General features: G+C 40.8%; 1 protein-coding gene across 4 annotated transcripts in view; it reads right to left on the reverse strand.

Moving 5' to 3' along the window:
- Positions 1–464: 464 nt before the first annotated feature.
- grm5b (glutamate receptor, metabotropic 5b) overlaps positions 465–18,025 on the reverse strand; it is a 70,035-nt gene continuing 52,474 nt past the window's right edge. For 3 of the 4 annotated variants that reach the window (XM_030398430.1, XM_030398419.1, XM_030398410.1), the window contains exons 9-18: positions 17,508–17,632; positions 17,216–17,384; positions 16,777–16,903; positions 13,765–13,882; positions 13,343–13,529; positions 12,205–12,363; positions 11,648–11,773; positions 10,623–10,805; positions 9,447–9,613; positions 5,823–6,906 (exon numbers count right to left, since the gene is read on the reverse strand). In XM_030398430.1, coding sequence (XP_030254290.1) covers positions 5,823–6,906; positions 9,447–9,613; positions 10,623–10,805; positions 11,648–11,773; positions 12,205–12,363; positions 13,343–13,529; positions 13,765–13,882; positions 16,777–16,903; positions 17,216–17,384; positions 17,508–17,632 — 2,445 coding nt within the window. Of the gene's footprint in view, positions 6,907–9,446; positions 9,614–10,622; positions 10,806–11,647; positions 11,774–12,204; positions 12,364–13,342; positions 13,530–13,764; positions 13,883–16,776; positions 16,904–17,215; positions 17,385–17,507; positions 17,633–18,025 lie in introns of all 4 variants that reach the window. The other variant, XM_030398400.1, reaches the window with a different exon arrangement.

The raw sequence follows: 18,025 nt of genomic DNA on the forward strand, positions 1-18,025 counted from the left end.
CTATCACTTTAAAAGTTTCATATTATTGTTCATAACAGCATAACAAACACATTTATTGAGTTTAACTATGTTAATTAAGCTATTATGTCATTGTTACACATGTATGTACTAACTTTTGCCACTTTATTAAAGATGACATCATAGCTTAGTTAAACTCAATAAATGTGTTTGTAATGCAATTAAAAACAATTATAAGAAACACATTTTTTATGCTATCGTTAACACTAATATAGTCTTGATGATGATAATAAGCATCTTATAAGGACTTGTAAAGGCCTTATTACCTATTTGCTAATGCTTATTACAGGGACCTTGATATTAAACGTTACCAACCTGTCAATACTGGTTTCTAACAATATTTACTTTTAATCTATTGCTTTTTTCCTCTATATAACAATCTTCACTCAACACTCTAATAATTTGTTTCTACAAAATGTTATGAGTCATTTACTCTCAGGGATGGGGATCATTAGGATGTTATCCATACTGCTAATTGCTTTATTTTGATTTACTTGTGATAAAAAAGATAAAACAATCAACAGATTCATCATAAATGGATTAACAGGCAGAGGGAAGACTTCGTCGCAACCTCGCCATGTACAAGAATTTCAATACCCAGCCTTACACAACACCCCCAAGTGTGGTTTAGGCTAACAGTTAACTCACATAAGCATCTGGTGATTTACTAATGTCATTAACACCGCTAAAATGGTAAAAATTTGTGTTATCAACACTCATGAAGGTGTTCAACCTGACACATTATTTATAATAATTATGTGAGAGTCTGTGACAGCGGGCTGACAAAACAAAACTTCTTCCAGCCTGCCCTGACAGTGTAAACAACCATATGTCTATGCTGTGTTTATACAGTAAACATAGTTTTGTTTTCTGCATCAAATCAAACAAACAGTCAGCCAGGGCAGTGGGAGAGGCCACTCCATCACACAGCGCTGACAGTCAGATTGATAGAGCCTTAAATGACTGTTTTTAGCAATACTCCTTCTGTGGGCCATTCTTCTGAATCTGTCTCCCTCATCAGTACATCAGCACACCGCCTATAGATGCTGACTTCTGCTTAACTAAATTAAATTTCACCCTGAAATCCGGGCTTGTTTAAAATGCCATTATAAATAACATTGAAGAGAAACATGTGAAGCAGCCTCACGATTATATCTGACTCTGAACCAGGGTTAAAGTACTGAGAGACAAGAGGGAGCCCTAGATGGACTGCGAGCTGGTTTTCACTCCAAACAGTATAAAATAAAAAAATGACCTTGTGTTTTTTTTCCCCTCTGATCAGCAGATGAGCATGCCTGGATTAAAAGTATTTTTGAGCGCAGGGATTATCAATCCAATTCTTTAGAGTGCATTTATGAAAATAAGTCGGCCAACAGCTTTTTGGGTAGACATCATCAGGAGATCATCTTCCTGGCTAGCATAAGACATTATGTTTCAGCTTGAAAATGAAGGGAAACATCTATAAGTGAGATCACCCCAGATTAATGTGAGCAGTAGCTTTTTGTGATCCTTGAGGCAGGGCTCAAAAGCGGAGCGATGGTATTAGTGCAGAAAGCTCAGTTTGTCAAGAAAAATGCTTTTGACAAACTGAGCTTTCTAACCTTTGTCCTAACCCCGTCCTGCATTACTACTGTACTGTAGCTCGACTTCTGCGTGTTTGTCATGGAAAATTTCGGAAAGCTCACCAGGTATAAAAATCCCCTGACAGATGAGGAGATACGATTCAAATGAAATCATATTTGATCAACACGTGACAGATTAAATTTGATCTCTCAGTGAGTTTGTTGACCTTACAAATCAATGCCTGCATTAACTTTAATATGAGGCCACGATTCTCCAGCATTTTCCTGATGAGCCGGCTGCTACTTAACATTGGTCATGTGTAATATTTAATACAAGAAGATATAAAGTCACAGAACTGAGCCCTTAAAGAGAATAAGATAGCAGCAGACGTAAGCATCGATCCTGCCTTTTTCTGCAGAGGTAGCACTCAACTGTCGAGCCTCACCCAGGGGGGCTTATAACACACAGCCGAAGTGCTGAAGCAAGCTCCCTTTGACTCTCTCAGCATGTTTGAAACACCATCAGTGACAGGAGCTCTCCTCCTCGACAATAGCGCGGGTTCATTTTATGACAACAGGTCAGGGCCCAGATTGTTCAAATTAGACAAGTAGATGTAAAGGCAATGGTGCACAGACAGCACTTTGAGACAAGAACCAATTATGACAACAATTATCAGCAACAGTTCTTTCTTCTGGGTACAATTCTATGCCTATCATAATGAAAAGTCTCTGTACAATAATCTCACAAGCTGTGCATTTTTTTTTCCATTTAGTCTCTTTGCATTGTCTTGTTCTGAGTTGACAAGACATACTGTAGCAACACCAGATCAGGTTTGCGTCTTAACTAACGGGCACACTACAAAAATCAGCAAAATACTAAACTATGATTAGTGGCACACACAAATATTCTCCTTAACTCCTGTAACACTGTAGTTCTATGTCAGTTCCAAAGTGAGAAGATCACACAGCAAAAATAGGGAATCGCACCATCTTTGATACAAGAAATGACATGTACCCTTCTACTTACTTAAAGATTTAGTGAAAGTGCAAAGAAGAATTTCAACTTATCTACCCGCCATCTTCCTTGTTGAATTGTCCAGCAGAAATGACAGAAAAAAAAAAAACAAAAAAAAAAACAATCTAAAACATTGTCGATGATTTAAGAAACCCCTCAGATGTGCACCTTGTATACATATGGATAATATTGCTTTAACACTGGAAAATGTGGAATATTTATATAGAAAATATCCAAAACAATAGAAACAGTTTTACATTTAAATTTTTTCTTATTTTTTTTATGAAACCACTTAATTACCCACAGGCTAATAAGCTAGACCCTCCCGAACCCCTTTGGCACAATAATCATATTAATATTCATTATTATTATATTGTTGAATTACAAGACATTTGAATAGGAATGGTCACTCACATTCAGAGTAGTAACACAGTTTCTGTAGTCTTTAACACATATTGGTACTGTATGATGTTATAACATAGTTCAAAAACATCTCTTTTTTTCTTTTTTTGTTGATATGTAAATAAAAATTACTTTCATCTGAAACAAAACAGAACTGTCTTTGCATGCCCTTAGTATTTACAGAATCACGTTGTCTGAGTTTGTTCTTGCTGGCTACTGTAGAGCAGAAATACGTCACTCACGAGGAGAAATCAGAACAAGGACTGTATCCGCATCAGTCAGCTGTCACGGCAGACGGATGCATATGCTGCAGAAACTATGATGTAATTGCGATGGACAATAGTACAGGCAACATTTTTCGAAGTACTGATTTGTGTTGAGATACCAACAGCTTAATTATCTTTAAGTCAGACGTACAAATCCACGTCTTTGCTGCAGGTAACATTCCTCATACAAAACAATTAAAATGTTTGACTCTTGTTTTTTCTCTTCTTTTTCTTTCTTATCTCTTCTGAGTGTGTTCCGCTGTGGAGGGAGCTGATACAAAGCCAAGGCCCCATTTCTCAAATGCATCTTAGAGAATGCAGTCACTGGTACATCAAATTTTATATTTCAGTCCTACTTTGGGTCGAGTATTCTGTTGAAGTGTTGGTACAAGTAAAAGTTCCTTTTTTAACCGAAAACTGAAGTGGGGGCAGATTAAATATGTTAGGTTTTGCAGTCTTTTTCAAATTCACTTCTGTTTGCCCATATAAATAGACATCTATAATAGGAATTAATCATGATATCTAAAAATGAAATATTGATATCATGTTAATTATACACCTATGAATATAATGTTTCTTTTTTCTGTTTCTTTCTGTTCTTTTATTGTCATATTAGGTGGCATAAATACACCAAAAAATCTGAAAAATTATGAAGAAAACACAGTAACTAGCTAGAAAACACAGCGTGTGGCTACTACTCCTGCACAACATCATGTCGGAGAGGATAACAGACACTCTTTCCAAAATGTGAGAAGATATTGGGATATTACAGTTCATGGGAATTCTTTTGGCCATGATAATCATGTACTGAAAATCTGATACCGTGACAGCTCTCATGCAAGGTAACGTCTCATTCAGACCCAATGAGTCAACTTTTGCAGGAATGCAGTTTTTATGTTTTCATGAGCACCAGGTGACATGACATACCATCACATCGGCCAAAAGTTCACATTCAGAGGTTCGACAAATTGCTCTGATTGTTTTTTCTATGACCTTGCTTGGGGCCTCCATGCCTGATTTGATTTGAGTCCACATAAATCAAACTCTGGTTCCTAGAAATAACGAGATGTACTACTGTGATTAAATACATTTTAGAGATATTGTAATAACCAGCTGGATAACGTTTTTTTTTCCAGAATAGAAAACATGACGTTTGGGATTAATCCAATTAGGCAAGACCTTACTTTAACAAAATAGATTTGATTATTTTGATTAGTTACTATTAAAAGAGAAGGTCGATACCACTCTCATGTCTGCCTATTCAGAATGAATCTGTTGTTGCTCCATCATATTTGTCTGTAAAGACTGGAGACATTAGAACAGGTCTTCACACCAAGAGATGATTGTGATTTCAATTAATCCCATTCAAAGCACTGTTTCTGATAAAACAGAGTGGCACTTGCGCCCTGCTGACACATTGTAAAGAAAAATGTCATGATCGGGATCCAGCTAAGCCTTACATAATGCTCTGTAAAATGTCATACACTAAAGAGGCGCTTTGAGGTCAGATTTCTGCCAATAATCCACTTGAACCAGATGGTATGACTAAGATGTTTATAGCAAAATGAGGCCTTGTCTTGTCAATCTCTCCACCTCCCTGTTTCTCGAGTAACAGACAGAGAAATACAAAAGGTTTGGTCCCAACTACTTCAGGAATCGTGTAGAAAATAGACATTCAAACTTCTGAAGAAAACAAAACTTGGAAGAGTAGAAAAAATAAGGAAACACTGGCAGGAGAAAAGAAAGCAGCGAGAGAAAGAGGGGACAGAGGAAAAGAAAGCAGTACGGAGGGCTGAATTAATAAAAATATGCGTTTGTGATAAAGTTCTTTAGAGTAACATACAGTCGGGTATGTTAACACAATGCACTTTTTGTCAGAAGCATGTTGGATTTTATCACCACAGAAAAATCCATAACCTCCTCATATATTTACATTTTTTTTCCCTTAAGTTGTATTTGTTTGTGTGTGCTCACACCTATGTGTTTGTGTGTTAGTGCGTATGACTAAATGTATATGTGCCCTTGATAGCCTCTCTTTAGTCCAAACAGGCTTTGGGAGTCTTACCTCATCAATACTCTTTGCTGTCATGTCGCCATAAACTCTCATTATCTAAGAGACAGCGAAAATATACTCACGCACACAAACACTCACACACAAACACACACACACACACACACATTCACAATCTCTAATTAGTTGATAGCCATGTTACCTTAAGGCCACTACCCCAACCTAGCTGACACGTAGCCCGTTACCTTCGAAACACCAAAACGCTGCACAATAGCAGCCATTTTTGTAGTTCTTCACGCCCAACTTTAAGAAACAGCACTAGGAAAATACAACGTGTGCAAGCTTCTTATACTTGCACCTCACTGCGAACATGTAAACACGAATACAGCAGACCTTCAACGCTCGGCGTCTTCATCAACCAGCCATCCACGACTCCTTTACTTCAGGTTTTCACTCCACGTAGGGACGAATGGATTTCAGTCTCTCCATCCTCTTCTTTCACCGTTGTTTTTGAGTGCTCCTCGCTTCTGCGTTTTCTTTACTCAGCCTCACAGTGAGGATGAACTCTGGCTGTAGTTTCTGAGTGTCAGTCTGCTGTACCTAGGCGAAGGGGGAGAGGGCGGAGGATGGGAGGGGACTGGAGGGAGACAAAGACCTGTCTCTGAGATAGGCGAGCTACTACTAGACGCCAGGGAATCGCGGAAAGGCGAAGGCGGAGTCAAAGCAATGAGCTCCTCTTCCAACTCTGCCCTCCTCAGAGGGGAGTCGGCGAGGCAGGTGATCAGTCCTCCACGCATGGGGGAGAGAGAGGGGGAGGTCTGGGGGTGAGGAGGCGGCAGGGGGTAAGGTGAATGAGGCATGGAGTGAACAGGACAGCCATCCCGGCCCCCCATGCCAGACTCGACAGGTGGAAGGGGCTGGACTTCAGCGTAAGTGGTGAGTGTCGGGGGCATCTGGATTTCGCGGGGCAACAGGTATGGATCGGCTGGATGAGGAGAAGGCGGTGTGTGTTTGTGCGTGCTGTGCGAGTGCGTTGGAGAGGGTGTCAACATCATGCTGTTGAGCTCAGTGATGTTGGCAGTGAAGCGGTTCACAACGCAGCTGATCTGATCCATCAGCGAACTCTGGGGCCGTCCCGGATGGTCGTCCACAGTGACCAAACGGCCGTCACTCCCAACAACAACAGAGCCGCTGCTGGAGGGAGCACAACTGCTGCTACTGCCGCCACTGCAGACACTGCTCGGGTACTGTGGAACAGCAGTCATCTGAGGCTCCTCGACGTAACCTGCCCCCAGCCTCTGGCTGACCGTGCTGATTGGTGAAGGTGTCTGTGGTCGATAGGTGATAGAGTAGCGCTCGTCCGCTTCAGAGAGATCATACAGGGTCTTGTCTGTGACAGAGTCGGGATGACTAGGCAGGGAGGACATGGAGGGGAGGGAGGGAAGAGGGACATGCGGGGGCAGCCCCCCCCCTCCATAATAACGCTCCTCAGAAGTCTTGGAGAAGGGCTTGATGACAGCAGTCTGATTGTTCTCCTTCTTCTTGATGTGGAAGGACAGCCGCTGCCACAGGTGGCTGCTGCGTGAACCGCTGCGCTCCGTCTGCGCCCAAGACACTGATTTACCGTTGGAGCTGGAGGACAGGAAGAAAGGAACAAGAAAGAAAGGGGGTTGTTTTTAGTTCTCGAAAGGTAGATTCAACACATTTAGCTAATTAGTTTATTATGATTTTTTAATGATTCACCACAATATAATATAGGTACAAATACATTTTTTTCTTTCTTCTCAGTTTATATAAAACAGAGAGAGATTCTTTTGTATGGTTGTGATTAACATGTTTAAGGATCAGAAACATTTATTTTACTTATTTTTCCTGCAGACTCTACTCTCTGGCTGGCAGCTGAACATTAGCTGCCCTTTTTTCAAATGTCTTAATTTTGTATCACATCATGATACATCACATGTAGATGTGATATTCTTACTAGACCACGTGAAGGCTTTGTTGTTAAGAGGAACTTGTAGCTTGCAAATACTTTAATACTTGTTTCTCCAATAATTGTGCTCCTTTCAATAAATTCATCATGCTGTTCATTAATATTTCATCTTGACAGCAACATCTCCTTGTTTAAGTATGCATTAAATCAGATTTTTCTCCATGATAAAATACTGATGTTGCGAGGACAATTAAACCTGTTTTGTGGAGACAATCTAGAGGCACTCATTAGCAGTTAATTAGCATTACAAGCCAAAACAGTGAAAAAAAATTACATAAACTGTGCCTGATCCGCTCTGCGTTATCTAAAATGTATTAATCTAGATGAGTCATGTAATTTAATAGATACAAACATATTCAAATGGAGCCTTGACTCAATTGGAGTTTACGTGCATTACAATTAATTTCCTGCTCTGTATGTTCTTCATTTTTCTTTGTCAGGTTCTCTCTTCCTCTATTTCTTCCTCTATCTTACAATTTTTTCCAGTTTTCTCTGCTTCACATCAGTCACAGTACTCTGTCCGCCCCCCCTGCCCACTTCTTCCTCTTTTCCTTTTGTCAGGTTAATTAGTGTGATTAATCTATAGTGGAACTCGTGATTAAACTTCATGCCGTCCTGGCTGGGGGTGAAAAGAACTCAAATCATCCTGGAGACATGCATACGCACACACATCCAATATGCTGCACACGCTGACCTGCACCTACACATAGTTCTGTGATCTATACATTTCATCCCATGGGAAGAGTCTCTTAGAGGCTGTTTACATTTGGTATCAACATGCACTATGAGCGATCCAATCACAAGTGGACAGCTTTAGGCCCATCATGATGGCATCTCACTTCCCCGCTCTATATGCAAATATATATAACACGTTATACAAAGAAACAAACATCTTTATATATTGTTTTTAATGCTGAATTTACAAGAAGGTATCAAGGATTTTAAATTTACTGTAGCTGCTTCACAAAGTTTCTCCACATGCAACAACTCTTAAAATCATGCAATTTGTAAGCGAGTGCACATCTGTAATAAGAGCTGTCCACTTGTGATCAGATCACTCAGAACATGTTGTGATACAGGCCGGACCACCTTCTTATTGAAGGATTTGGTATGACCACACCAGACCTACTACTAGCTTACACCCACAGAGAGTTTGTTTGATATCATCTTACAGAAATCCAGCTCTGGTGTCTGGTGAAGGCATACCATGCACTTTTCAGAAGACAAAACATTTGGTTCAAACATTAGCCAAATATTTATCTTCAATATTTCTTCTATTTCCTCTCCTGCACTGCTGGTTTCATGTCTGCCTGTTTCTGTTCAGAATACACAATGACAGCATCTCAAAGGAGTCAGCTTCCAGCCCTGCACTGAGGAGATAGACAGCCCTGCCAATTACCACCACCCACAGAGGGAGATAGGACTAAAAAGAGATGGAGAGGGGAAGAGGGGAATAAAAGGAACGAAGATGGAAACACTTCTGATGGAGATAGAGAACACATTTCTCAGAAGAGCGTGATTGAAATCTTGCTTGCCAAGCCGGGTGAGCTGAAGTAACCTGCTGACAAACGAAAAAGTGTTCTTGTCTTTTTTCTCAGCTTTTCATCCTGGCCAAGTGACTGTGCGTCTCTCCCTTTGTTTCCTTTGATCGCTTCCTTGTCACTGTAGATGACTTGTGGATGGCTTAAAGATAAGCGTGAAAGTTTTTATGTCCCTCCTTGTCACACTACCCCATCAGCCTTTTCTTCTCTTTCTCTTCCAGCACTTCTGTTTTTCACCTCTCTGTTGATTCCCTCCACCCTCTCGTCTGTATTCAGGTTCCTCCTTCAAAAATGTCTCCCCACCCTCCTGTCCTCAGTTCAGTCCTCTCTCTGTCTTTGCCATGTCTCCATTAGGCAATTGTCTGCAGTTCATGTTAGGGTCAGAAGAACAGTCAAGCAGACTCAAGGGAGTTCAGGGAATCAATCTCTCAGAGAACTCACACAAGCACGCAAGCCCACACAGACACACACACACACACACACACACACACGCCATAAATAGTCTCAGTGGGGCCATTACAGAAATGGTGCCTTGGACTGTAACTGAGGAATAACCTGGTATTAACCTGGCCAACAAGCCTCTAGTGTAATAGCACGCACGCACGCACACACACACACACACACACACACACACATACCTGAGTGTCTCTCCAGTTGAGCCTCTACGTTTCCACAGGTTTACCAGACTGGAAGAACGGCTGGCAGCTGAGGACGATTTGCCGTCGCCCACATGCATGCGCACCACTGTGCTCGTGGTAAAGGCACTGCGCACGTTACGCTCTGGTTTGGCTAGAATGATGTACACCTGAAATGTAATAAAACATGGAGTCTGTTATTTAAATATAGCAAAATAATTCATAAAAGAAGACCACTCAATTTAATAATGAGCAAAAGTAAAATCTCTGCATATGTTTTTGGAAATAATTTGATGCAGCCTGTTTAGACAAGACTCTTTTAATAAATGTTCCTTTTAGAGGAGTGATGGAGGCTGTCACCTTTGTAATGTAAAACTCTTATTAAAACATAACGCTCAAAAGAGGCAGCTGCTAAATGTTTTTATTGATTCTATAACTGCTGTGGTTTAAGCACAAACTTTCTCCTTCAAACTCCATGGGGACATCGAGCAATTATAAGCTGGACGAGCCATTTTCACTTCAAGGCACTACGTGAAAAAGTCATTTCAGGTTTCATACTATTTATTTAAAAACTGAACAGTGAACACTTACGTTCAATTACATGGTGTTTACTGGAAGTGTTGCCTGTGTGTGAATTACCACTCTAATAACAGGTTTGCCGTCAAGCAACAAATATTTCAAGGGGATTTATCGTCACGTTTAAGTAGTCACACACCAAACCAAATTGTGATTTACTGCATGCACAACATTTGGATAGGGGAATGTGAAAAGTAAAATTTTACAGTGGTTCTAGGAGGAGGATGTAAATATTCTGCTCTAAAACGAATAGAAAAGATTGACATAAACATTCAACAAGCATCTATACATGTGAAAATAAACCCATCATATTAAGTTCTCCAAGATTTTCTACATCAGAACGCCTCAGGGTGTATTACTGAGGACATATAAACAGGTACTACTGACAGGATGCATATTAATGCTTTTGCTAAGGTTACCTGCCGTTTAATATACCGTGTGCACTGATTTAGACTGATTATAAAGACCAAGTGTTTGAGGTTTCCTTATATACACTATTAATGGACAGCTTAAAACCAATCAAAAGGTTATTGTAGCATGTGGAGAGATATACTGTGCGGTTCAGGGAAGTGAATGAGTGGGAAGTAGAAACTGTGGACCTACCTTGGGTACGAACATGCAGCACAAAGCCACAGTGGCACTGAGGCTGACACTGAAGCACATGGTGATAATTTTGTAGTTGGAGCCGAAGTAGATGGGTACAAAGGCCAGCCAGATAATACAGGTGGTGTACATGGTGAAGGCAATGTACTTAGCCTCGTTGAAATTAGCTGGGACGTTGCGGGTCTTAGGAGAGGGAAAGAGTTGCAAACAATGAGCAAACATTCATACATTTCTCTGTTGTTCTGTGGATCCTGCCTTACATTAGGAAAATAAAACAAAGAAAGACAGTGTTGTTAACCTCACCATAATGTGCAATTAGCTGCAACACCGAGTCATAATCATTCACCACCACACTTGAATTAGTTTTCTCTGCTGCTGTGTTCACAGACACAGAGCATTCGTGCAGCTCTGAGCTCTACGGATAGTGGATGCTCTCAGGCCACCGACAATCAAACACTGACTATAATATGTTTGGTGTGACAGATATTCATTTACTACAAACTCTATTTTAATCACGGTCTGACTAACTACATAAGGACTGTACTTGAATAATCACCAATTTGAGGTACTTTTACTCATGTTTTTACTGCTCATGTCACTTTCCACTTCTACTTACAATTCAGAGAGACAGTTTTAGTTACTTTACTAATTAAGATTTCTGCATACAAAAACATTCTAAAAACGAACAGAGAAAATTATTTGGCAACTATTTTGATAATCATTGTGGTGTAAATTTCAAATAATTTGACACAAACTGAGATGCAACAATGTACAAAAACTGCACAGAGTCCTAGTACCCCTTTAGCACAGTGGCCGCAACTTGTCCGAAGTAAAGGGTCTGAATATCCTTCCTCTATAACTGCAAATTAGACCTATTATAGTATGAGTACACAAGCTCCTACAGTACACCAGGAACGTTTGGTTCCAACAACATGTGTCCTCAGAGCTTTTAAGCACTCAGTAACTTTATTTCTGATATTTTTATTTGAATGATATACAACAAAAACAAATACTTTGGCCTTTACCTTGAAGGCATAGAAGGTGCAGCTGAGGATGAGCAGGCAATTGTATCCCAGCGGGGCAACCACAGCCAGGTTGGTGGTGTTGCAAATGAGGTTGACCTGGCGGATGCTGGGGTAGTCATGGATCACCTGTAAAGACATGAAACATGAAGACAACAAAACATGATAAAATCTTGAAGAAGCAGTTGGGGCTAATGAAGGTGAAGTGCTGCCTTTAACTTTCCCCACCCAGATTTATCCTGCCGGTGAGCTACTAGGGATTTGCCCTACTATAAGCGCCTTTTCTTTTTCTTCCATAAAGCAGGGAATGATGATGAAAACAGACGCACTGACAGAGAATTAACACTGACATTCATTGACCTGCAAACTTCAAATGCCCAATTGTAGGTCTGGCCAAGAATTGTGAGAATGTTCAACTACTTTGGATTAAGAAAACAAAAATGCATTTATGCTACTATGTGATTTAAAACCATTATTGAGGTGAAGCAGACTCTTAGAGATTAAACTCTTTCAAGCAACTCACACACTCGCACACACACACACACACACACACAGTTTACCTCAGGCGGCTCCATGAGGAAGAGAGCCACGATGATGCTCAGCTGCAGCAGTATGAGGAGGAAGGCGATGATGAGCTGAGCGCAGGCAGACATGAAGCGAGGTTTCTTTGTGCAGATCTTCTTCTTGCTGCCTGCCAGGATCCGAGCGATGCGGTTTGTCTGGGGTCACATAGCAAATGCCGTCAGGACCTTTTAATTAACTACATACTGAACATACTCTATGGCAGTTGGGTCATACTGTTTTTCTGTATTTGTGCTGACATATTAGTGAGAAACACTTGCACAAGGGCGTCAACATCATTTGCGAAAAGCTCAAGGGCATATTTTTTCAGTAGACTACTGCAGTTCCCTGCTGTTTTATTAATCTGACCTCCATGTTCCTTCAGCCCTCAGTCCCAAAACACCACATGGAAGGGGCAGGAGAGACATTTGGCTCCCTCTGATGTTAACCATTAAGCAGTGTTCCCCAAAGAATGGGAAATGGGGTGTCAATATTTGACGGCCTGAGAATGAGACTAAGAAATCTTCACTTTCTTCATCAGCACTATGTTTTTATATATACGCCGCAAAATGGCGTTTTTGGTGGACTGCATCTGGAGGAAGCTTGTCGTTAATAACACAGAGCATCGAAACCAATGTGGTGCCACGTTTAACGCATTAATATGGGGAGGTTGCATCACAATCTTTTATGTGAGGGATGTTATACAAGAGAACAGGGTAGGTTGAGGGCAGTCCACTGTCCACTAGTTAATCGTTTGTGGATTGCGTCGCTGTCTTTAAGTACAAATACAAGTAAAAAAAAAAGCAAAAGTCGGTTGCCAAATATTCTTTGGTGGCCGTTAATATAACTGGACAGGCCACCGAAGTAAAGTCTATGTGTGTGAACCACTGTTAAGGAACAGAAGGGGTAATAATTGCAGTATCAGGGGACTATAATGGCCACTGTTTTTTCTCTGTTTCTTTCTCATTAGGGCCACAATCTTGCTTCCGTCCACTGATTTATCTCTACTGCTAACGCTCCATCATCTGAAGCTTTTCTGTGGCTATTCCCCACAGACTATTGATGAGCAAAGCACATTAGCATAGAACTAATGACTACTGAAGCCTATGCCTCATACTTTTTTTAAATAGTCCTTACCTTGGTGACAAGAGCAGAGTAGCTCATGGCAGGCGACAGGCCTATTCCCAGTCGCTGGAGGTAGCAGTGGATGACATGGGGTTTGGCTATGAGGCTGAAGGTGCAAAGGTACCCCAGGCAGATCCCTGCCAGAATAATGTAGCACAGCTCCCTACTGGAAGATTTTACTACTGGGGTGTCCCGGAACCTTGGTCACAGACACAGTCAGAAAAATAAATGTGTGCAGGAACACAAACATGTAAGTGAAGACATACACACACATACACACAGTTTATACACAAGAATTAAAACACACACTCGTGAAATCAGTAATTAAGCAATGAGTATAATGTTTAAAGTGAGCATGTATAGTGTGTACATCTTTCTAGTCTAACCCTGATACAGATACATATATGTTCTGATACAGATGAAAGTTTTGTTACCTGATGAAGACTGCAGTGACAAAGAAGGTGGCCATTTGACCAAGGCAGGCGAAGACCACAGCAGCAATGGGTTCAGGGTCTCCCCACCGCAGGTACTCCACTGGGATTAAGTCACAGCCTGGGGATATGAATATGTAGACATGTATTTCTTGAACATGATTCAAGGAAATGTGTGTGAATATATAATAAAGAATATATTAAATGGAGAGTAGATTCTTGATAGAACTTTAGATAAGACCTCCACACTTTTGATAAACATTTAATTCTATGTTTAACGTTTTTTGTGATCTCTCTCATTCTTTTTGCTTTTGTTTCTCTAGATCCTTTTACATCAAGCTTTGACCCACATCCGACACAGATTGAGCCACACACACATATGTTGGACCCACAGATGTCTAAACAATTAGCTGACTGACCAGGATTGCCTGAAGCCAAAGCCTGCTTCATGTGTAACTAGCTTGCCATAGGAAAAATGATGGGTGAGGTTTAGTGTTAAACACATGATTTTGAAACAGGTCAATCACGGGCTTCATTGAGTAAATGACAGTTAGTGAATGTTTGTGTGCTCTTTGGATGTGTGCAAAGATTTGTCAAAACTGAATGATTGTTTACCGTTAATCCATAATCAGAATACCAAACTGAACCCATTGCTTAGCATGTCTCCGTCATTATTCAATGTTGCTCTCCACGTAAGGATTTCACTTTCTTCTCTGTTCTCCACACTTTCTTTCTGATCCCTCCGTCTGCATCTTCATTCCCTTCCTCTCAATCCCCTGTCGTTAAATCTTTGAATCTGTTTCCTGTCACTCTCCTTACTTTGCAATGCCCAATCCATCACTATGTCCCTCTCTTTTGCCCCAAATATCTCCCACATCTCTCTTCATCCTTGTCCAACCCATCTTTCCTCTCCCTTCCTTCCCCCTTCCATCTCTGTCTCCCTCCTAGGCAAGGAGATAGTGTCATTAATTAAAGGGACAGTTCTAATTACAATCCTTCTTAATGCTTGCTGAAATTATCCGGCTGGCTGGTGCTGACGTACTGTAGCAGCAGGGATGCACAAAGAAACTTTCGGCCCCTGTACATCTTCACTTTATCCATCCTTTCCTTTCATTAGCTGCTTCTCTCTCTCGTAAACACAAACCTGTTCAAACAGCACTGCAATTCGCAGCGGGAGAGGAAGAGTCACAACAGTCATTAAAAAAGACTTAAGTAATGTAATGACTTTGTCTTTAACACGGTCAATAAAGTTTATCAAATCAGTGATTTACGTCTAGGGGCATAAACAGCAGCCTAATTGCTGAATGGGAGCCACGGGACAGTAACAAACAGACGGAGAATAAGTCAGGCCGTGTAGCTCACTTGCAAGTGCCATTTCCATTAGAACTGGATCAAATCTGTGTAAATCAGCTTTTTTACTACTATAGTAAAGACCATGTTTACGAGAAATCAGTAACTATACTGCCCAGCAATGAGGGGTGTGGACCATGCACATGTGAAAATAAAAGGTGGGAGCAAACTAAGGAACTTGGTGTGAATTTAGCGCTTTCATCCGGGGATGAGTTCAGTTCACTGAACATGCAGGAAATCGTGTAAGGGTTAAACCAGTGCCACACTGGTGCATCAAGGGGAGGGGGTACCCTTTGGGGGGTTCAGTCAATATAAAGTTTTTTAGGCAAACTCCTTCAAACATGTTCAGACTCAAACTGTGGAACTTTACCGATCAGTGGAGAGGCTCAAATCCCAGAGCTAATCCTCCCTTTTTCTGCTCCTTTCACTCTCCCAGGCTGCTGCTTCTGTCAAAGCCCCCATTCATCTCCATCTCCATCTCTCTCTCTCTGTCTCTCCCTCTCTTTCATAATCACTTTTTTCTTTTCTTTTTATGTTTCTAAGTCACTTTTCTCTCACTCTTCTTCTTCTTTTTCCGCTATTGCTGTCTCCCAAATTCTCCTTTTGCTTTCTATTGTTTTCACACTCACTGCACCTCTGTCCCTGCCAGCTGAGACCTTGCTTTATCTCTTCTATTCCCTCTGCCTCTTTATCTCTCCCTCTCTTCATCTCTCACACTCTTTCTCTCCCTTTTTTTCTGGCCTGAGGGAAAGAGATCAAAATGTCTGCCGGAGGAACAGGGCAAGCAGTTTGTTTACACCTCATTATTACTGTTCCATACAGCCCCACTGGGGGACATGCAGCACTTATTGTTGATGAAATGAGTCACATAAACGTACTCGCACACAAGAACAACACAATGTAATACATGGGTGACCCAAAGCACGCTTTTAATTCTTTGTCACCCTCCTGTTTCACTGTCAACTTTTTCTGCTCGTCAAATTCGTACACTGGTTTGCTCCCTGTTTTACTTTAAGGATGCTTCTGTCTGGCAGTGAAGCTCAATCTGAATTTCCAGCAGGTCCTGATTCATGTTTTAATCATTGAGCTTGGTGAAGAGCTAGCAAGCGGTATAATGAGCAGCTGAAAAAATAACAAGGCAATAGCCAACCTCTTCGAACGCAATGGAGCGTAAATAAATTTTCATTGCAACTGAATTGTATTTGCATTGAAAGCTGCTCTTGATGCAGAATAATTAAAACACTGGTGACCATGTTGGTAACAAATTAAAGGGATGAAAGAGGGGGAGGGGAGGGGAGGGAAAGAGGAGAGGAGGATGAAACTGAAAGATCTCTCTCAGCTTCTCTCTCTCGCGCGTATCTTGTACAATAGTTTCTGTTTAATAATATGCTGTAATGGCACACTGTATCAATGAAACCTATCTCATTCTACTAAACATATTTTATCCTATGACCCTACACACATACTGTAGATGCACAGACACACAGTGCTCATTGTATGGGTTCCTATGAGTGACATCAATACTATGTAAAACTTCATCAAATACTGCTGTTTCATGTCCTCATTCAAGTGTTTCCATTCAACAATCTTCCTGAAAAGGGAAAAATGCATGTGAGATCACGCCAGAATATTATGAATAAACATGCACACGCAACAGAGACTAACCTGTGAGGTCATCAGTCGGCCAAGAGCCCAGTTCACAGGCTCGGCAGGTGTACTCGTCGGAAACAAACTCATTTTCTTTACAGGGAGTGCACGTCCAGCAGCAGCTCACCTCACCTTTACGGATCACCTGGAAAGGAAGAGATGCACAGTGTCTGTGAGTACCTTTGACTTTAGCTGTGCACCAGGTGCTGTATTATGTGGAGCCTTTTATTCCAGTGATCAGAATGAAAATGCCTCATGAATTTAACTGATTTATTTTAGGTATAATAGATTCCACATATGAACATTTTTATGAACAGGATGCTGGATTCACAACATTGCTTGCAATGACCTTTCTTTACAATTACTTACTGCAAACCAGATTTTATTTACTACGTTATGTGTTTTATGTCTCAAATACCTCCTGAATCCAGAAATGTATCTGTATCTGTTATATTACCTTAATCTGTCCTTTGTCGCAGGGTTCACTGCACACTGACTTGATGATGGATTCTTTGTTGGGCCAGATTTCATCATCATCTATCTTCAAGCCTCTGTTGTCCCAACTGCCAACATTAATGTAGTCATAGTAGTCCTTGCCCATCTTTTTGAAGTTCATTATTTCATACCTGTGGATAAAAAGAAAACATACAGTACACATTCAACACAGTAACGTACACATAGTGAGGTCACATGTTGAGGCCATACTAAACAGAAATCCATGTCAGCTCTGTTCAGTTACACCTGTGTACCTGCCAGGTGAGTCTCCATTCTCGTCGAATAAGATGCCCTCTCCTGATACACCTGTGAAGTTGGTTTTCATCAGGAAGTCAAGCAGTGTAGCACCATCTATAGGTCGCATGGCATCACACAGGCCCTTGAAATTACACGAACAGTCATGTTACATCCAACAAATATGATCCACATCCATGCTGATACAAATTAAAAGAACTGAATACAATCAACAGTACAAAAAATCCTTTGGTTAAAATTCAGTTTGAGAACAGTGATATATATCCAGACATTAAAACTGTACTTTAAAGGGACAACTCAACCTAAAATCAATAATACATATTTTTCCTCTGACCTTATCCATCTGGAAGTTTTGGAGATATCAGCCATAGTGATGTCTGCCTTCTCAAGAATGTAATATAATGAGATGGCACTAGGCTTGTGGTGCTCAAAAGGGCAAAAAATACATTTGAATAACTTGAGAGAAATGTCTCTTACTTAAGATAATCGATGGACCCAGTTGTGAGCAGTTTCATGT

Source organism: Sparus aurata, chromosome 2, assembly GCF_900880675.1.
Source record: "Sparus aurata chromosome 2, fSpaAur1.1, whole genome shotgun sequence".
In the NCBI taxonomy this organism is placed as follows: domain Eukaryota; kingdom Metazoa; phylum Chordata; class Actinopteri; order Spariformes; family Sparidae; genus Sparus; species Sparus aurata.